This window comes from Poecilia latipinna, unplaced genomic scaffold (genome assembly GCF_001443285.1).
Source record: "Poecilia latipinna isolate Pla-1442-1.1 unplaced genomic scaffold, P_latipinna-1.0 Scaffold2028, whole genome shotgun sequence".
Lineage (NCBI taxonomy): Eukaryota > Metazoa > Chordata > Actinopteri > Cyprinodontiformes > Poeciliidae > Poecilia > Poecilia latipinna.
In genome coordinates, this window is record NW_015114644.1 from 23287 (window position 1) to 37468 (window position 14182).

The following is a 14182-nucleotide window of genomic DNA, read 5'->3' on the forward strand; positions in this document are numbered from 1 at the left end:
AGCAGTTCGGACCCGGACGCTCTACTGCTGCAGCAGTTCGGACCCGGACGCTCTACTGCTGCAGGTCGGACCTGGAGGCTCTGCTGCAGCAGGTCGGACCTGGAGGCTCTGCTGCAGCAGGTCAGACCTGGAGGCTCTGCTGCAGCAGCAGGTTGGACCTGGAGGCTCTGCTGCAGCAGCAGGTTGGACCTGGAGGCTCTGCTGCTGCAGCAGGTCGGATCCAGACAGCTTTACTCTTTACTTTGGATTATTTTTATTTTAAATGTATTATTTTTTATTTTTGTGAGGTGACCTTATGTGCCCTGAAAGCACATTTTAAATAAAATATATACCTATTTTCCGGACTATAGAGCACACCTCACTATAAGCCGCACCAGGCTAAAAGCTGCTATTAAGGACGCAGCCCTGCATCTCCAACCATGGATTCCTTCCCGCTGAGCGGACGAGCAGCGGCTCCATGTCCCTCCTGTCCTCCCAGATCTTTAGCCCTCAATTTAAAAGCTGCATCATATGAACGTCTTTGTGAAGTTTCCATGATGAGGGATTGTGAGTTTGAAAACATTTCTCCACCGTGCCTCCCTCTAGCATGTGCTTGTTCTAAATGAAAATCAGCAGTTTCTTCCTTGATTTTCTATTTTGACTTCTAATGATTCACTTCCTGCTAAAAAGCCCCCTGGTGGTTGAAGAAAAATCCACAGAAAAGCGCACTGGGCTATAAGCCGCAAGGTTCAAAGCAGAAAATATGTAGCGGCTTATAGTTGAAAAAAAAAACGGTACTTACAGCACAGACATGCTGTAAGCCTTTCTTACGGGAACATCCTACTTTCTGCTACTATTTGAGGTTTTCAGGAGGTTTTTCCAGGTATGTCAATATCTCGTGGTGAAATATCTGAAGTTTTATATATTTTTCTTTGGAAAAGAAATGCACCACATTGCTTTCTTGGGTTCATTTCAAACCACTTCCAGCACAATGAACTTTGACCCCAAGGAGCAGACATTCACCCGACAGGACGATACAGACCTTTACTTTGAAGGGAAGTCCGTGTGTTTTGATATAGTTTCCGGTAGGAGCGTGACATTTGATGCGGGATTGTTTCTGCGGCAACAGGATGGAAACGTCATCAGGAGCCGCAAAGCAAGGCAGAGAAAAACCTCGGTGTTAAATTCACGGAGGAGAATTTAAGCAGATTAATTTAATCTGATTTTATTTCCAGTTTATATTAATCTGGAAATAAAACTTCAAGATTCATTCTGGTTTTTACTTCCGGTCATAAAACCTACAATCCTGGAAAAATTTAAAGAAATATCAAAAACTCATGAATGAAAAAAATAAATAAATTAATGGTTAACAAATGTAACTAATCTGAATTTAAAAAAGCATCTTAAACACCAAACACCAACAGATATCTGAACAAAATATGTGAAGAATTAATAAAAGTATCAGAAAAAGGAAATATATCTGCATTTTAGTTCAGAAGAGAAGAGTTGGTCAGAATTCCTTTCCAGAAATAAAATAAAAATCAAGAAGCATAACAATCCAGATGAAAGTGAACTTTGACCCTAAGGAGGCAGCTGAGATGGAAAAGGTCCAAACTATTTCAGTTCTGGTCCGACCCGGTTCAGTCCATTCTAATGTTAATTTAAAAGCTGCTGTTTTCTTCCTCTGCGGCTCATTCAGCAAGCCGTTACCATGGAAACAAGCTCCACGTTGCCAAGCATCTGTGAGAGCAGCTGAGAGTGAGACCCGACACACTGGACCGACCAGCACCGGGCCGGTTCCGAACCCAGCAGGCTGCGCTTTTACAGAATCAATAGAAATCCAGAACAAAGCTGTTAAATTTCTTACAATGTTTTATAAAAAAAAGAATATTTACAGAAACATCAGATTTCAGAAAATGTGACAAAAACAAAAGTTTTATTTATAAAGCATCAAAGAGCTAATAATTCAACATCTTCTCAATATTCACAGCATAAAGAACAAGAATTATAAAACATATTAAAGAGCCCAACCAGACCAGAACCGGACCAGAACCGGACCAGAACTGGACCAGAACTGGACCAGAACGAGACCAGAACCAGACCAGAACCGGACCAGAACCAGACCAGAACCAGACCAGAACTGGACCAGAACCAGACCAGAACCGGACCAGAACCAGACCAGCCTGCAGGGTTCAATAACCAGAATGGTTCTAATTAATCTGGATTACAAACTGGATCTGTTGGAAATCAGCATAAAATAAACTTCATAACATTTTAGTGAACTTCTATAAATCTGTATTAGTGGTCAGAAATGATAAAATAAGGAGAAACATTTTCAAATCAAACACACTTAAATAAAATCTCAAATAAAATACTTTATTGATCCCTTAAAGGGGGGAAATTTTGTTTGTCCCAGGATAGTACACAATAACACATAAAATAAATCAAGTAATAAAAATAAACATACAATAATCATTCAATAATAAATCAACCAGAACAAAAATATTCTCAATTTTTTTATTAAATTTACAATTAAAACCACAATAAACAGCAAAAGGATGAGGACTTGTTCATGTTTGTTTCTTCAGCTTCAGTTCAGCTGCTTCTCTGTTCACCAGACAAAACCATTTCCTGACATTGTATTTTGAAAGGTCTCAGTGATGTGGAGGACTTCCTGTTTGAGCAGCAACAGGAAGATGTCATCAATGTTTCAGTTCACATCTGAGAAGAAGTTGGTTCCACTGTGTGTCCAGTTGGAGATAATTTGCCTCCGGATGAAGAGGCTCCTCGTCCTCCTCATCCTCATCCTCCTAATCGTCCAATCAGAGCTGAGCAGCAGCAGCAGAGTTCCTGCAGACGTCTGAGAGCTCCTCCAGCCCCTGCAGCTCCCGCAGACCCTGGACAGAAGAAGAGAGCAGCCAATCAGATCTGCCCAGAGACAAACTGGTTCTGCTGGGACTGGGACTGGGACCAGGTCAGACTGTGATTAGAACCGGCACAGAACTGGTCCAGTTCTACAGATGAACTGACCTCCAGCACCATCCGGATATGGGCTTTTATTTTGGCGGCGTCCTTGGTGAGCTGCTCAGTGAAGCTGCAAGCAAACACAGAGTTAGCATGGCTAGCATCTCTCATTAGCATAGCTATCATATATCACTGCCTGGCTAGCCTCGCTCATTAGCATAGCTAGCATATATTAGCATGGCTAGCCTCTCTCATCTGGTCCACCAGTGGATCCTGTTAGCATCTAGCGAACCCAACTGAACCTGTAGAAATCTGACATTTAGATGTTGCTGAATATTCAGGAAAAATAAAACAAATTATTTATCACATCAATTTGCTTTAACTTGGGCTAATATAAGAAATCTCCAATATTTATGTTTGATGTGGAGAAAAACAGAAAAACATTCTAGATTAAACAGTTTGTCTCACTCTTCAGCTGACTTTTTTCTTCAATTTTTAAAATTAGTATCAAAATGTTCAAAAGAAAAAAAAAATACTATTTTAAACAAAACAAAAATGATGTTTTAAAAAACTTGATAAAGTGCTAAAATTTAAGTATATAAAAAATTAAAATTTAATTTTTTACATTTTATAGTTTTAAACAATATTTTAGTATTTGATAGTAAAAATATTTTTAAAATCTGGAAATATAAAAATATCTTGCTAAAGCATAAAAATCGCAGGGAAATTTTTCCATTCCATTCCATCTGCAGAAATTATATTTTGAACTTTTCAAACCTGAATAATTTGAGACAAAGTAAAAACAGAAATCAATAAAATATGAAAATCAGTTTCAGGAAGTAAAATTTCCAAAATATCAATCAGCATACAGCGTCAGCTGATTGGTCTTCTTGTCGATGAAGCGCAGCGCCTCCTGGTGGCTCATCTCCACGAAGAACCCGAACCCGACCAACACCAGAATCCTGGAGGGGTCGTTCCTGAGGAGAGGAGACGAGCCAGTCAGAACCGGAGCCCGAACCGGAACCAGAGTCTGGATCATAAACACCAGGCGCCGTCCGGGTCACATGGCCACAGGAAGGGGCGGGGCTTACACTCGGGCCTGAACGAAGAAGCTGCAGCCCAGATCCACGTCTGCCTTCAGCCGCTGAGGCCCCGCCTCCTGCAGGAACACACCGTGACGTCACAGTGACGTCACAGATGGCTAACTACAGCTACACAATATGAAAGTGAGAAATGTCTGAGTTTTACGTCTTAAATGTATTTCATATAAACATGGAGAAAACTTACAAATAAAATGTAGAAGAAATTAAAATCAAAATGAAAGGTGCCCAAGGTATAAATGTGAATTAAATGTCTAAAAACAGAAAAGATTTGAGAAAAATCCTTTGAAGTAAAATAATAAAAAATTCATCCATCCATCCACTTTCTAACTCCCTTGTCCCTTAGTGGGGTCAGGAGGAGCTGCTGCCTCTCCAGTTAACGTTCCGGGTGAGAGCCGGGGTCACCTGGACAGGTCACCAGTCTGTCGCTAGGCAACACAGAGACACACAGGACAAACGACCACACTCACACCTAGGGACAATTTAGAGAAACCAATTAACCTGACAGTCATGTTTTCAGACTGTGGGAGGAAACTGGAGTACCTGGAGAAAACCCACCATGCACAGGGAGAACATGGAGACTCCCTGGGCCGGGAATCGAACCCAGGACCTTCTTGCTGCAAAGCAACAGCTCTACCACTGTGCAGCCCCTTAATAAAAAAAGTATTTAAATTTCATAAATTAATAAATTAAATGAAAAAATTTTTAAAATCAAGAATATTTCTTTATCTGATCTGAAAATCAGTTCCGGGTATTTATTTGATCAGCTCTTCAGACAGAAGATCAATAATCCTGAGAAACGACAATCAAGAGCTGATTGGTTGTTCTTCATGTTTATTCAAGAGAAAAAAAATAAAACTAAGAGGCAGCTTCTGATTTCAGGTTATACTTTCATTTTATCTACTGGGATTATAATCCAACTCCTGAAAGCTGCTGAGGCCACAGCGCCCCCTGCTGGAGAACACGTGAGGAGCCGTTTATATCAGGGAGAAAGGAAAGTGGTGGCAGAGTGAGACCTCTGTCTTGATGGAGGATCGTGCAGCTACCTCCAGACTCTGGATGGCGTTCTTCAGCTGCAGGTAGTGAGACATCTTCTCATAGAGACGATCCCTCTGCTCCAGCACCGCCCTGCAGACACACCACCAGAACCGGGTCAGAACCCGTGATGGCATAGTTACTTTGAAAAAGTAACTTTAATGGGATTACTGATTACTCATTGAAAAAGTAACTTCGTTATATTACTGATTATTTTATTTGGAAAGTAACTAAGTTCCATTAAAAGTAACTTTTTTAGTTACTTTCAGCAGCTGCTGACAACAACAACAACAACAACGCTCCACCACCTGTGAAAATTACATTGATCTTTGCCAAAACTTAATTATAAGTTATTTTATAATGGTAACATCAACAATGTGTCTCCACTTATAAGGTTGAACTGAGACTGTTTAATGGCTACAACAGTACAAAATAAAACCCTTTGGTAATTTGTGAGTGTTTTTGTGTTCCACTGTTATCTGGAAAACTATAAATAGGACTTTAGAGCCTGAAAACCCCTGGTACTTCCACTGACAAGGAATAAAAAGGTTGAAAATAGAATAAAAATGATGTGCCAGTTGGTCACAAAGCAAGAAATCTATTTGCATCTGCTTCTCAGTGTTTGGTTCGGAAATTTGTAGAACCTAACTGAACCTCCGAGCGCCTGGCAGGGAGCGGGAGAGAAGGGCTGTCCGAAATTAGCGCTCATAAGTCGGATCAACCTGGAGATAGACGCCGCTTGCTCCGCGGACTGCGGTTCTTTCTGGTTCCGATCCACGTCTGCTAGGTAGAACCTACAGAACCTTCAGTTGATCCGATTCTGCTCAGAAACTCAGCTTCTTCTTTAAATCAGTTCAACCTAACTTCCGATTTGTTCGGTCCGGTCTGGTTCGGTTCGGATTCGGAATGAATCAAACGTGTTTCTGTCTAGTTAGTAACATCGGGTCAGGCTTACCGCAGGTCTCTCCTCAGCACGTCGTTGATGAAAGCTTCATACTGCAGAACCTTCTGGTCCAGACAGCCGGCAGAACCAGCAGGACGAGCCATCATGTTCCGGTTCCGGTTCCAGTTTTGGAACGCCAGAACCGACCCAGATGAGATTTTCTTATCCCGAAGAGGACTTCTAGAACCCGAACCCTCCTGTTAGCATAGCTAGCATGCTGCTAACACAACACCGGAAGCTGCTCTTGTTCTTTTCTCTCCCTGGTGGCTGGTGGATTAGCGCCCCATAGTGCCCCCTGCTGGTGGATCAGGACAGGAACAACGAGAAGCTAATAGAATAACAAACATTGAGAACTAATCATTTTAGCTGTGTCTCTAGACTTTAACAGCAACACCCTGAATGTTTGTAATTATTCTTTACTATTTGTTTTTATTATTATATTTTAATATTTGTCATTGAGTTTACGTCCATATGTATATTCATGTTATTTGTCTGAAATAAAGTTATTACAAAAAAAACAAAAAAAAAAATAATCATTTTAGCTGACTTGGACGGTTGGCAGAGAGGAGGAAAGGCGGAGAGACAGGATTCTGCTGTGATTCTTCTGTTCACCGTTAGAGAAAATTCATCAGAGATCGTCTGACTGTTGCTACTGGAGAAATATTCAACATCATCCATTTGTAGAAAAAAGAAAAAAGATCGACCATCAAGCTAAGAAAACCGGGATCATAGAGCCTTAGTGGTTGGGAACCGTTAACTGCTAACGGTCTCACCTCACTGCGAGGAAAAAGACAACTAAAGGACAATCAAGATAAGTTTTTTCTGTGCTGAATATTTGGAAATAGCAACAACAGACTGCAAGATTGTGGTTTAAGCGCAGTGCTAGATGTTTATTCCGTCACTGTTGCTATAATTACTAGCGACAGGCGGCGGGGGGAATCGAGGTCTTGTGGGAAAATCTGCCCCCCTGTGTCGGGAGCGCGCATTGCAGCCAGAGAGGTGGATCCGGCGGATCTGACCATTTTCACGGCGCTTCTGATCGATTTCTCGGTAAAAACTACTCGTATAATCATGTCAATGTTGTCACTTTCAGTTTAATCGGCAGCTATCAAAATAAAAATACATACATAAATAAACGAGGTCCTGTGTGGAGGTCTTTTTACGCTGTTTTGTGTTATTTTAAACGCGAAGAGAATCGATCTTTTTTTCAGCTTTTGTCTCGTAAACCTGACAAATAAGTCAGTCAACAAACACGTAGTGTGCATTTATAATTTTTCATTTCTGATAAAGGAGGAGGGAAGCTGGCCGATAGCACGGCACCAAAATAAAGACTTCCTGAAAAGATCAGAGTGTAAAGTTTTTGGTCAATCCCGTTCTAATGTAAAATATGACAGATTACTGGATTAAGGAAATGTCTAGTATACCATCACATATACTAATTTTTGAGACTTTGGAAACAGTTGCTTTTTATTTCCCAAAGTTATGGGGGGAGGAGAGGAGAGAATGGATATTTCAGCTGTAGGGCCCATGTGGGCTGTGGCCCTACATGCCCATGTGGGGCCACTGTGGAACCCGCAGACAAATCCATATGGGACCCATATGTCTGCCCACCTTTTCCCCATATGCGGCCCACCTAGGCATGCTGGCAGGGTAGTTATTACTGATGAAGTATGTTTTGGGTTTCTGGGGCCCCTGTCATCGGCCCTCTGGCTCATTTCAAAGGGACCTGCTGTCTCTGGGGTCCTGATGTCTCATTTAGGCTGAAGGACGGGACTTTGTCCCTTTGTGGTTTTCACCAGGGATTTCTGTGTGAGTGTTTTGTTGGGGAGCAGCTGGACGTGTCTAGTTATTTTTGGGTTTCCTTGCTATTCCTCCCCAATCAGTCCAATTTATGTATTAGGGATCTAACTATTTTTCAGCTGTAAGGTTCCCAGGGCCAGCAGAGACTCCTGCTTTTTACTGTGGTGATTTTGTATAATAAAATAAATTGTGACCATTTCCACCATATAGCATCTCCTCTCCTCTCCTCACACACACACACACACACACACACACACACACACACACACAAACACACAAACACACACACACACACACACAGGAACCCTGACAGAAGAACTTCTATCACTCTGATCCTGAAACCAATAATGACCATTTAATAATAGATAACTGGCGTGGCATCACTTTATTAAATAATAACATTTTGGCCTCCATTTTAGCTAAAAGACTGAAAAGTGGTTTAAATGATATACATGAATCTCCAAACGGCTTCCTGCTGGACACAACATTTCTGATTCGATTAGTGATGGTTGGTTATAAACATCTTATCTTTCCATTCTTAGATTATCAAAAGGCCTTTCATACAGTTACTCATAACTTTATTTTTGACACATTGTCCTTTTTTAACTTTGGTAGGTTTGTCATTAAAGCCTTTATGAAACTTTATAGAGACAATATATAAACTTCTATATGGCACATCTAGCTGGTTTAATGTCCATGAAGGGGTTGGCCAGGCTGTCCGGCCATAACTTACCTTTTTCTGCTTGTTCTATTTAATCAGACACAGCTCATTTGAGGGAATTCAAATATTTGATCAAGAAATAAAAAATTCACAACTTGCTGACGATACAACAGTATTTTTAAGCTATTCTAATGAAATTCCCGTAGGTCTGTCTGTTATAGCTAAATTCTCAAGCATTTCAAGATTGAAACTCAATCTAAAAAAATGTGAAATGCTTCCTTTATATTCAGCGGCTGTTACTGAAATTTGTGGTATCCCTGTAAAAAACACTGTAACTTAACTAGGAGTTAAAATGTCCACAATAATATGGGTAATAATTTTATCCCTGTTCTGAATCTATTACAAAGAAATGTAACACTTGGTTAGCCAGGGATTTAACTATTTATGGTAGAGTACTATTCAGCAAAGCAGAAGGAACCATAGGAATGTCCAGGGTGTCATATCTTTTCTCATCACTAGATGCCAGTAAATCGCTCTGTTCTGAATACCCGATGGTGCCTTTATGAGGCTGGTTGCATAAAAAACCTCCTGCTCCTCCTCTGTGTAGAATATAATTTTTCTAAATTTTTATTTTCTTTATTAAGTTTAATTTTCTAAGTTTAGTTTCATTTTCTCTATAAAAGTTAAACTATTGTTGCTGATGCATTGGTTTGTCATCGTCACGTGACCAAGTTCCTGGGTTTTCTGACCAATAGCTGAAAGTCCGTGTGACGTCAGAAGGTTAGCTGCTCAGACTTTGAGTCTCAGCTAGCTTACCGCTTGGTTACCATGGTGACGTCCTCTGCGTGTCTGGTTTAGTGATCAGTTTGTGTGAGTCTTTGCTCAGCCAGGTAGGAACAGCTCTTCCTGTCTCATTTCTGAGGCACAGCTAGCTTAGCCGCACCGTTACCATAACGACACGTCATCTTAAAAGCGGGGTTTCCTTTCAGATCCGCGTTTCTTTTCGTTTTCTCTCCGCAGCCGAAGGATATTAACGGGTTTTGTAAAAGTCGTCGTGAAAAGAACAACTGATTCGGTTCGAGGTGAAAAGAGAAGAACGTCTGAGCTCCGTAAAGTGATTCATTTCTGCATGAGGTTCTTCCTCCATCACTGCTCACCTGGAAGACTCCAGGTTGATTCTGATTGGTTGTTCTTCATTAAAGAGAGAAGCCCCGGTCCTCTCCGGTCCGGTCCGGTCCGGTCCGGCAGACATGGAGCAGTACAGCATCCTGGGTCGGATCGGAGAAGGAGCTCATGGCATCGTCTTCCAGGCCAAACACATCGAGGTATGTGGGGCTGTTTTGGGTCTGCTTCTGGTCCGGTTCGGGTTCCGGTTCTGGTCCGGCCCATCAGGTCTCTGCTGTGTGTCAGACAGGAGAGACGGTGGCCCTGAAGAAGGTGGCTCTGAGGAAGCTGGAGGACGGCATCCCGAACCAGGCAGTGAGGGAGATCAAGGCCCTGCAGGAGATCGAGGACAACCAGCATGTGAGTGGTGGTTCTGGTTATAACGGTTCTGGTTCTGGTGGTTTTGACAGTTCTGGTTCTGTTGGTTCTTGTTATGGTGGTTCTGGTTCTGATAGTTCTGGTTCTGACGGTTTTGGTTCTGATGGTTCTGGGGGTTCCGGTTCTAATGGTTCTGATGGTTCTGGTCCTGGTGGTTCTAGTTCTGATGGTTCTGGTTCTGGTGGTTCTGGATCTAACGGTTCTGGTTCTGGTTTTTGTGTTTCTGGTTCTGATGGTTCTGTTTCTGNCTCATACTGCTACAAACAAGGCCGTTGCCATGGTTACTGCTTCACATGGCGGCAGACTTCCAGGTATTTATATTCATTTACATTAAGATGTATTTATGGAGGCGACAGGCGGAGCAGCAGCTGCTCTGGTTCCTGTAAATTGGGATTTATAAGGAAAGGCCAGCAGCTCTCAGCTCAGCACATCTTCATACATCCAGATTTTTATTTGCGCTGCACTTTTCTAAATTTGTCCTACGTCTCGTTTTAGTGTGAAAACTGCAAACTCTTTTGTGCATGAGGCCCCTTAAGTGGGAAGAACAGCATCTGTAGAAAAAAGCTGAAACATTTTGTTTATCGTCTCATTACGTCCTCTTCAGTTCTCAGTCATGTTCTGATGCTGAAACTGTTTCCCACCACTCAGAGATGTCTCACCACCTGAGGCAGAAAGTGATTTCTTTGTGTTTGCTGCAGCTGTGTAAGGCGGGTCTGAAGACGCTGCAGGATCTGGGTCCAGAGATGCGTCTGGCTCTGAATGAAGACCTGGAGGATGAGGAGGAGGCGCTGATGGACGGCGAAGATCTGGAGAAGAACGCTGCTTACAAGGTGCCGACCGGCCCACAGCTCACCGCCGGCAGTCTGACCAGCCGCCTCAAACTTTCTGTTCTCTGCCTGCAGGCCGAAAACGGATCTGGACCAGAGACTCGACGAGGCTCCATACTGACACCTACTGGTAAAATGCAGCATTGCTCCATGTTGTGGAAATGTTTCTGAGACTGTTTTTAGTTGAATATTTTCATTCAATTTTCAGCGAAATAAACCCGCTACCAATATGTTCGAATCCACACATCTGTTCCATAAATATAGAAACAAAGCAAACAAAAAAAACAAATCTTTATGCTGAATTTGTCTGGGAGTCTGAGACGGTTTTTATCATAAACATCGAGCTGAACCTTCCTTCGCTCCTTCCATCATCATCCTCACTTATCAAACCTCAGATTCTTAAAATCAGACCAACAATGACCTTTAACCTCAAAAAAGAAAATGATCAAATACTTGCTATCAGCTTCAATCTGAGCATGAACAGCAGGGGGCAGTAGAGCAACCCATCAGCATTGTTTCAACTGCTCAAACCGCTGACGGTGGGCGGGGCTTCTCTCTGCAGGCGATGGCGGCGTCTCAAACGGCGGTCTCATCCACCGAGTCGGGTCGCTCAGCAAGATGGCAAATGGAAACGAACATGATGAGCATCTTCGTCGTGGAGACAGCGTGAGGTCGTCAGTGAGTCATCTTCGCCGGGCGTCTGTGAAGAACAGCCAGACAGACTCCGCCCACAAGAGACCGTCGTACTACAAGTATGGACGGTGTGTCGTTTCATTTACCCCACAGAGAAATTAACTGAGGCCACCCAAGTATCTCCAGAGTCCAAGGAAGGATCTCCAGTTGCAGTCAGTCTTGCAACGCCTCTGACTGAAGACTGCTGCTGGACAGTTTCATGCTAACATGCTAACTGCTTAGCACTTAGGCAGCAAAGACAATATTCCACAGTAATATGTCCTGATGACATCATCAGCTGTTAGCAAATCTGCTAAGCTGCCTCATTTGCTCCTCTTGTAAAAGTAAAACTTAAAATATTTTAGATTTTCAGGGTCTGAAATCTGATATTCTGTTGGTCTGCAGGAGAGACTCCAGAGACAGATCCTGGAGGAACGGAGATGTGGATGTCTACGGAGAGCAGGGTTACTGCAGCCGAGAGGAGGACAACGAGAGCATCACCTCCAGAGACAGGTAGGCAACACACAGGAAGTGCTTCCAGTACGTTTCCTAACATGCAGGTTAGCTGTGCTAACCCTGAAGCTAAAGTGCTTCCAACATGGTATGAAGCAGAAGCTAGTGCTAAAGTGAAACTATGCTGCCCTCACGATGTGTTGCTCTTACAAAGCTAAACAGCTAGCTAACACCTGAGTTTAAAATAATCCAGTCCTTTATTTTGCAACTCTTTTCTGGTTTGTTTTGTAAAACTGTAACAAAGCACAAATATCAGACACAATACAGAAAACAACGAGACTACAGCAAACGGATGGCTCCCAATTACTACCAACTAGCTAATGATGTAGCTTTGCATTTTGGTTGGAGAACATAGAAATATGTCTAATAAAATATTACACAATACTGGAATAATAATTAATAAAATGAACTTACAGACAAATAATGTCCAAGGGACAAACGTGTCTGAAGGACAGTCGATGACACCAAGCGTACAGCCGGACGAGTTCTGCTTGACTGACCAAATGAAATACTGAACAATGTCCACTAGGTGTCAGCAAGGCTCTACAGTTTCACTTACAATGGAAACTAAGCAAAACATAATGATGAGTCAGCACAGACATGATATTTAGGGGAGGCTAATGCTAATGCCTATAACAACATGGCATTTAGCAGCAGCTAGTGCTAAATGCATTATCAACATATTTGTGGAACGCTAACAAGCTAACTAAATTTGACTAAAAGTTTACAGAGCAGCCAAGTAAATTAGCGCTTTGGAAAAATTATTTTAAGGCAAGCTAAGTGCGCTAAATGTGTTCAACATTAGCAAAAGTAACAAGCAGAGAATTAGCTCTGCTTCCAGCGCATTAGCAGATTAGTGGAGCGCCTGCTGCTGTCATCAGGTGTGTGGGCGGAGCTTGACCGGTCCATGTCCCGCCTTCACCCTGCAGGGGAATGCTGGCAGCTGATAGGATGGATTATTTATCACCCGACTGTGTTCTCAGGCATTACCCTGACGACTCGTCGCTGTACAGAGACCACCGCGATGGCCACGCCCCCTACAGCAATGGTAGCTATGGCGACAGTTACAGCGAGGGCAGGAGGACGACTCGCAGACGTCTACTTCCTGCCACACCCACAGGTGACAGAATGACTCACAGCTGACATCACGGGTGTGACATCACAGCCGGCTGAGCGGTGCATTTGTTTCGCTCACCAGGCCGGAAACCGTCCTTCAACATCCAGTGTCTGAGGCGGCAGGGCAGCAGCGACGACCTGCCGATTCCCGGAACGTACCACCCGACATCACCGCCGCGCCGCGCACGACCTCAGGTGACCCCATACAACCGCTCCAGACACACATCCACCTGTTCCCCAGGTAACCGCCCCTCTCCTTGCCAGGCTTTCAGCAGCTACGACTCCCGCCGTTCCTCCACCCGCTCCGCCGTCGTGTCCTCAGCGTCCTGGGCCAAGCCATGCCCCCGCCGCGGGCGGCTCCTCTACGCACCGCTCATCCTGGTGGAGGAGGAGGGCAGCCCGCCCTGGGGGGCCGAGGGCAAGAACGGAGGGGCAGCAAGAGGTGAGGAAGCAGGGCTTCAAAATAAAAGCCTAGCCGATGGCTTTTAATGTGAAGGGTCTGGCTAATGCTCCTTCCTGTGGCAGGAACAGCAGATGGACCGCCCTGGTTCGGTGGATCAGCCGGGAGCTCAGGTGAAATGAAGAAACAGACACAGTCTTCCTCACACTGGTCATCAGCTGATCGGGTCATGTGACTGTCTTGTAGCTCCGCCCCCGTACCGGGCCTACACCACCCTCAGGGTTCCCTCGCAGCTCGGCGCTCCGTTCGCGGAGAAGCGGGGATCGGCCGACAGTCTGGTGGAGGCGGTGGGCGAGCGCCACTGATCACCCTTCACTTCCTGCGCCTGAGCGTTTCCGTGGAGATGACGGGTTCCGCTCTGTTCTGTCTCCAGGTTCTGATCTCGGAGGGACTCGGCCTCTACGCCCGGGACCCCAAGTTCGTCGCGTTCGCCAAGCGAGAGATCGCAGACGCGTGTCACATGACGGTGGACGAGATGGAGTCGGCGGCCAGCGACCTGCTGAGCTCCGGGAGCCACGACTTCCTGAACACCATCGGCGACGACCCGGCGGCGCTCTACAGCGACGAGGA

At 44.1% G+C, this 14182-nt stretch overlaps 2 protein-coding genes and 1 long non-coding RNA gene across 3 annotated transcripts in view; 2 read left to right on the top strand and 1 right to left on the bottom strand.

The window, feature by feature from the left end:
- cacna1fb (calcium channel, voltage-dependent, L type, alpha 1F subunit) overlaps positions 1-14180 on the top strand; it is a gene marked incomplete at both ends in the record, with an annotated part of 37024 nt that extends 22844 nt beyond the window's left edge. Inside the window, 10 exons of the mRNA XM_015016497.1 lie at positions 10723-10854; positions 10927-10981; positions 11414-11612; positions 11929-12036; positions 13020-13156; positions 13235-13347; positions 13417-13594; positions 13678-13725; positions 13799-13899; positions 13986-14180. Of these exons, the coding sequence (XP_014871983.1) occupies positions 10723-10854; positions 10927-10981; positions 11414-11612; positions 11929-12036; positions 13020-13156; positions 13235-13347; positions 13417-13594; positions 13678-13725; positions 13799-13899; positions 13986-14180 (1266 nt within the window). The remainder of the gene's footprint in view (positions 1-10722; positions 10855-10926; positions 10982-11413; positions 11613-11928; positions 12037-13019; positions 13157-13234; positions 13348-13416; positions 13595-13677; positions 13726-13798; positions 13900-13985) is intronic.
- On the bottom strand, positions 2483-6350 carry uxt (ubiquitously-expressed, prefoldin-like chaperone). The gene is made up of 6 exons (XM_015016505.1): positions 6034-6350; positions 5090-5171; positions 4035-4102; positions 3813-3920; positions 3010-3073; positions 2483-2876 (listed from the first exon to the last, which is right to left on the bottom strand). The coding sequence occupies exons 1-6, from the start codon at positions 6126-6128 to the stop codon at positions 2802-2804; spliced, it is 492 nt and encodes a 163-aa protein (XP_014871991.1). The 5' UTR covers positions 6129-6350; the 3' UTR covers positions 2483-2801.
- LOC106935819 (uncharacterized) lies at positions 9131-10041 on the top strand. The gene is made up of 3 exons (XR_001421978.1): positions 9131-9372; positions 9503-9807; positions 9893-10041. It is a non-coding gene; the product is annotated as an uncharacterized LOC106935819 (long non-coding RNA).
- Positions 14181-14182: the final 2 nt, after the last annotated feature.

Excerpts from the sequence above, each read along its gene's own strand:
- uxt (XM_015016505.1), bottom strand. The coding sequence starts at position 6,128 with ATGATGGCTCGTCCTGCTGGTTCTGCCGGCTGTCTGGACCAGAAGGTT. Across the intron at positions 4,103-5,089 it reads ACGCCATCCAGAGTCTGGAG|GAGGCGGGGCCTCAGCGGCT; the intron begins GTAGCTGCACGA and ends GTGTTCCTGCAG. Across the intron at positions 3,921-4,034 it reads TTCTTCGTTCAGGCCCGAGT|GAACGACCCCTCCAGGATTC; the intron begins GTAAGCCCCGCC and ends TCCTCTCCTCAG.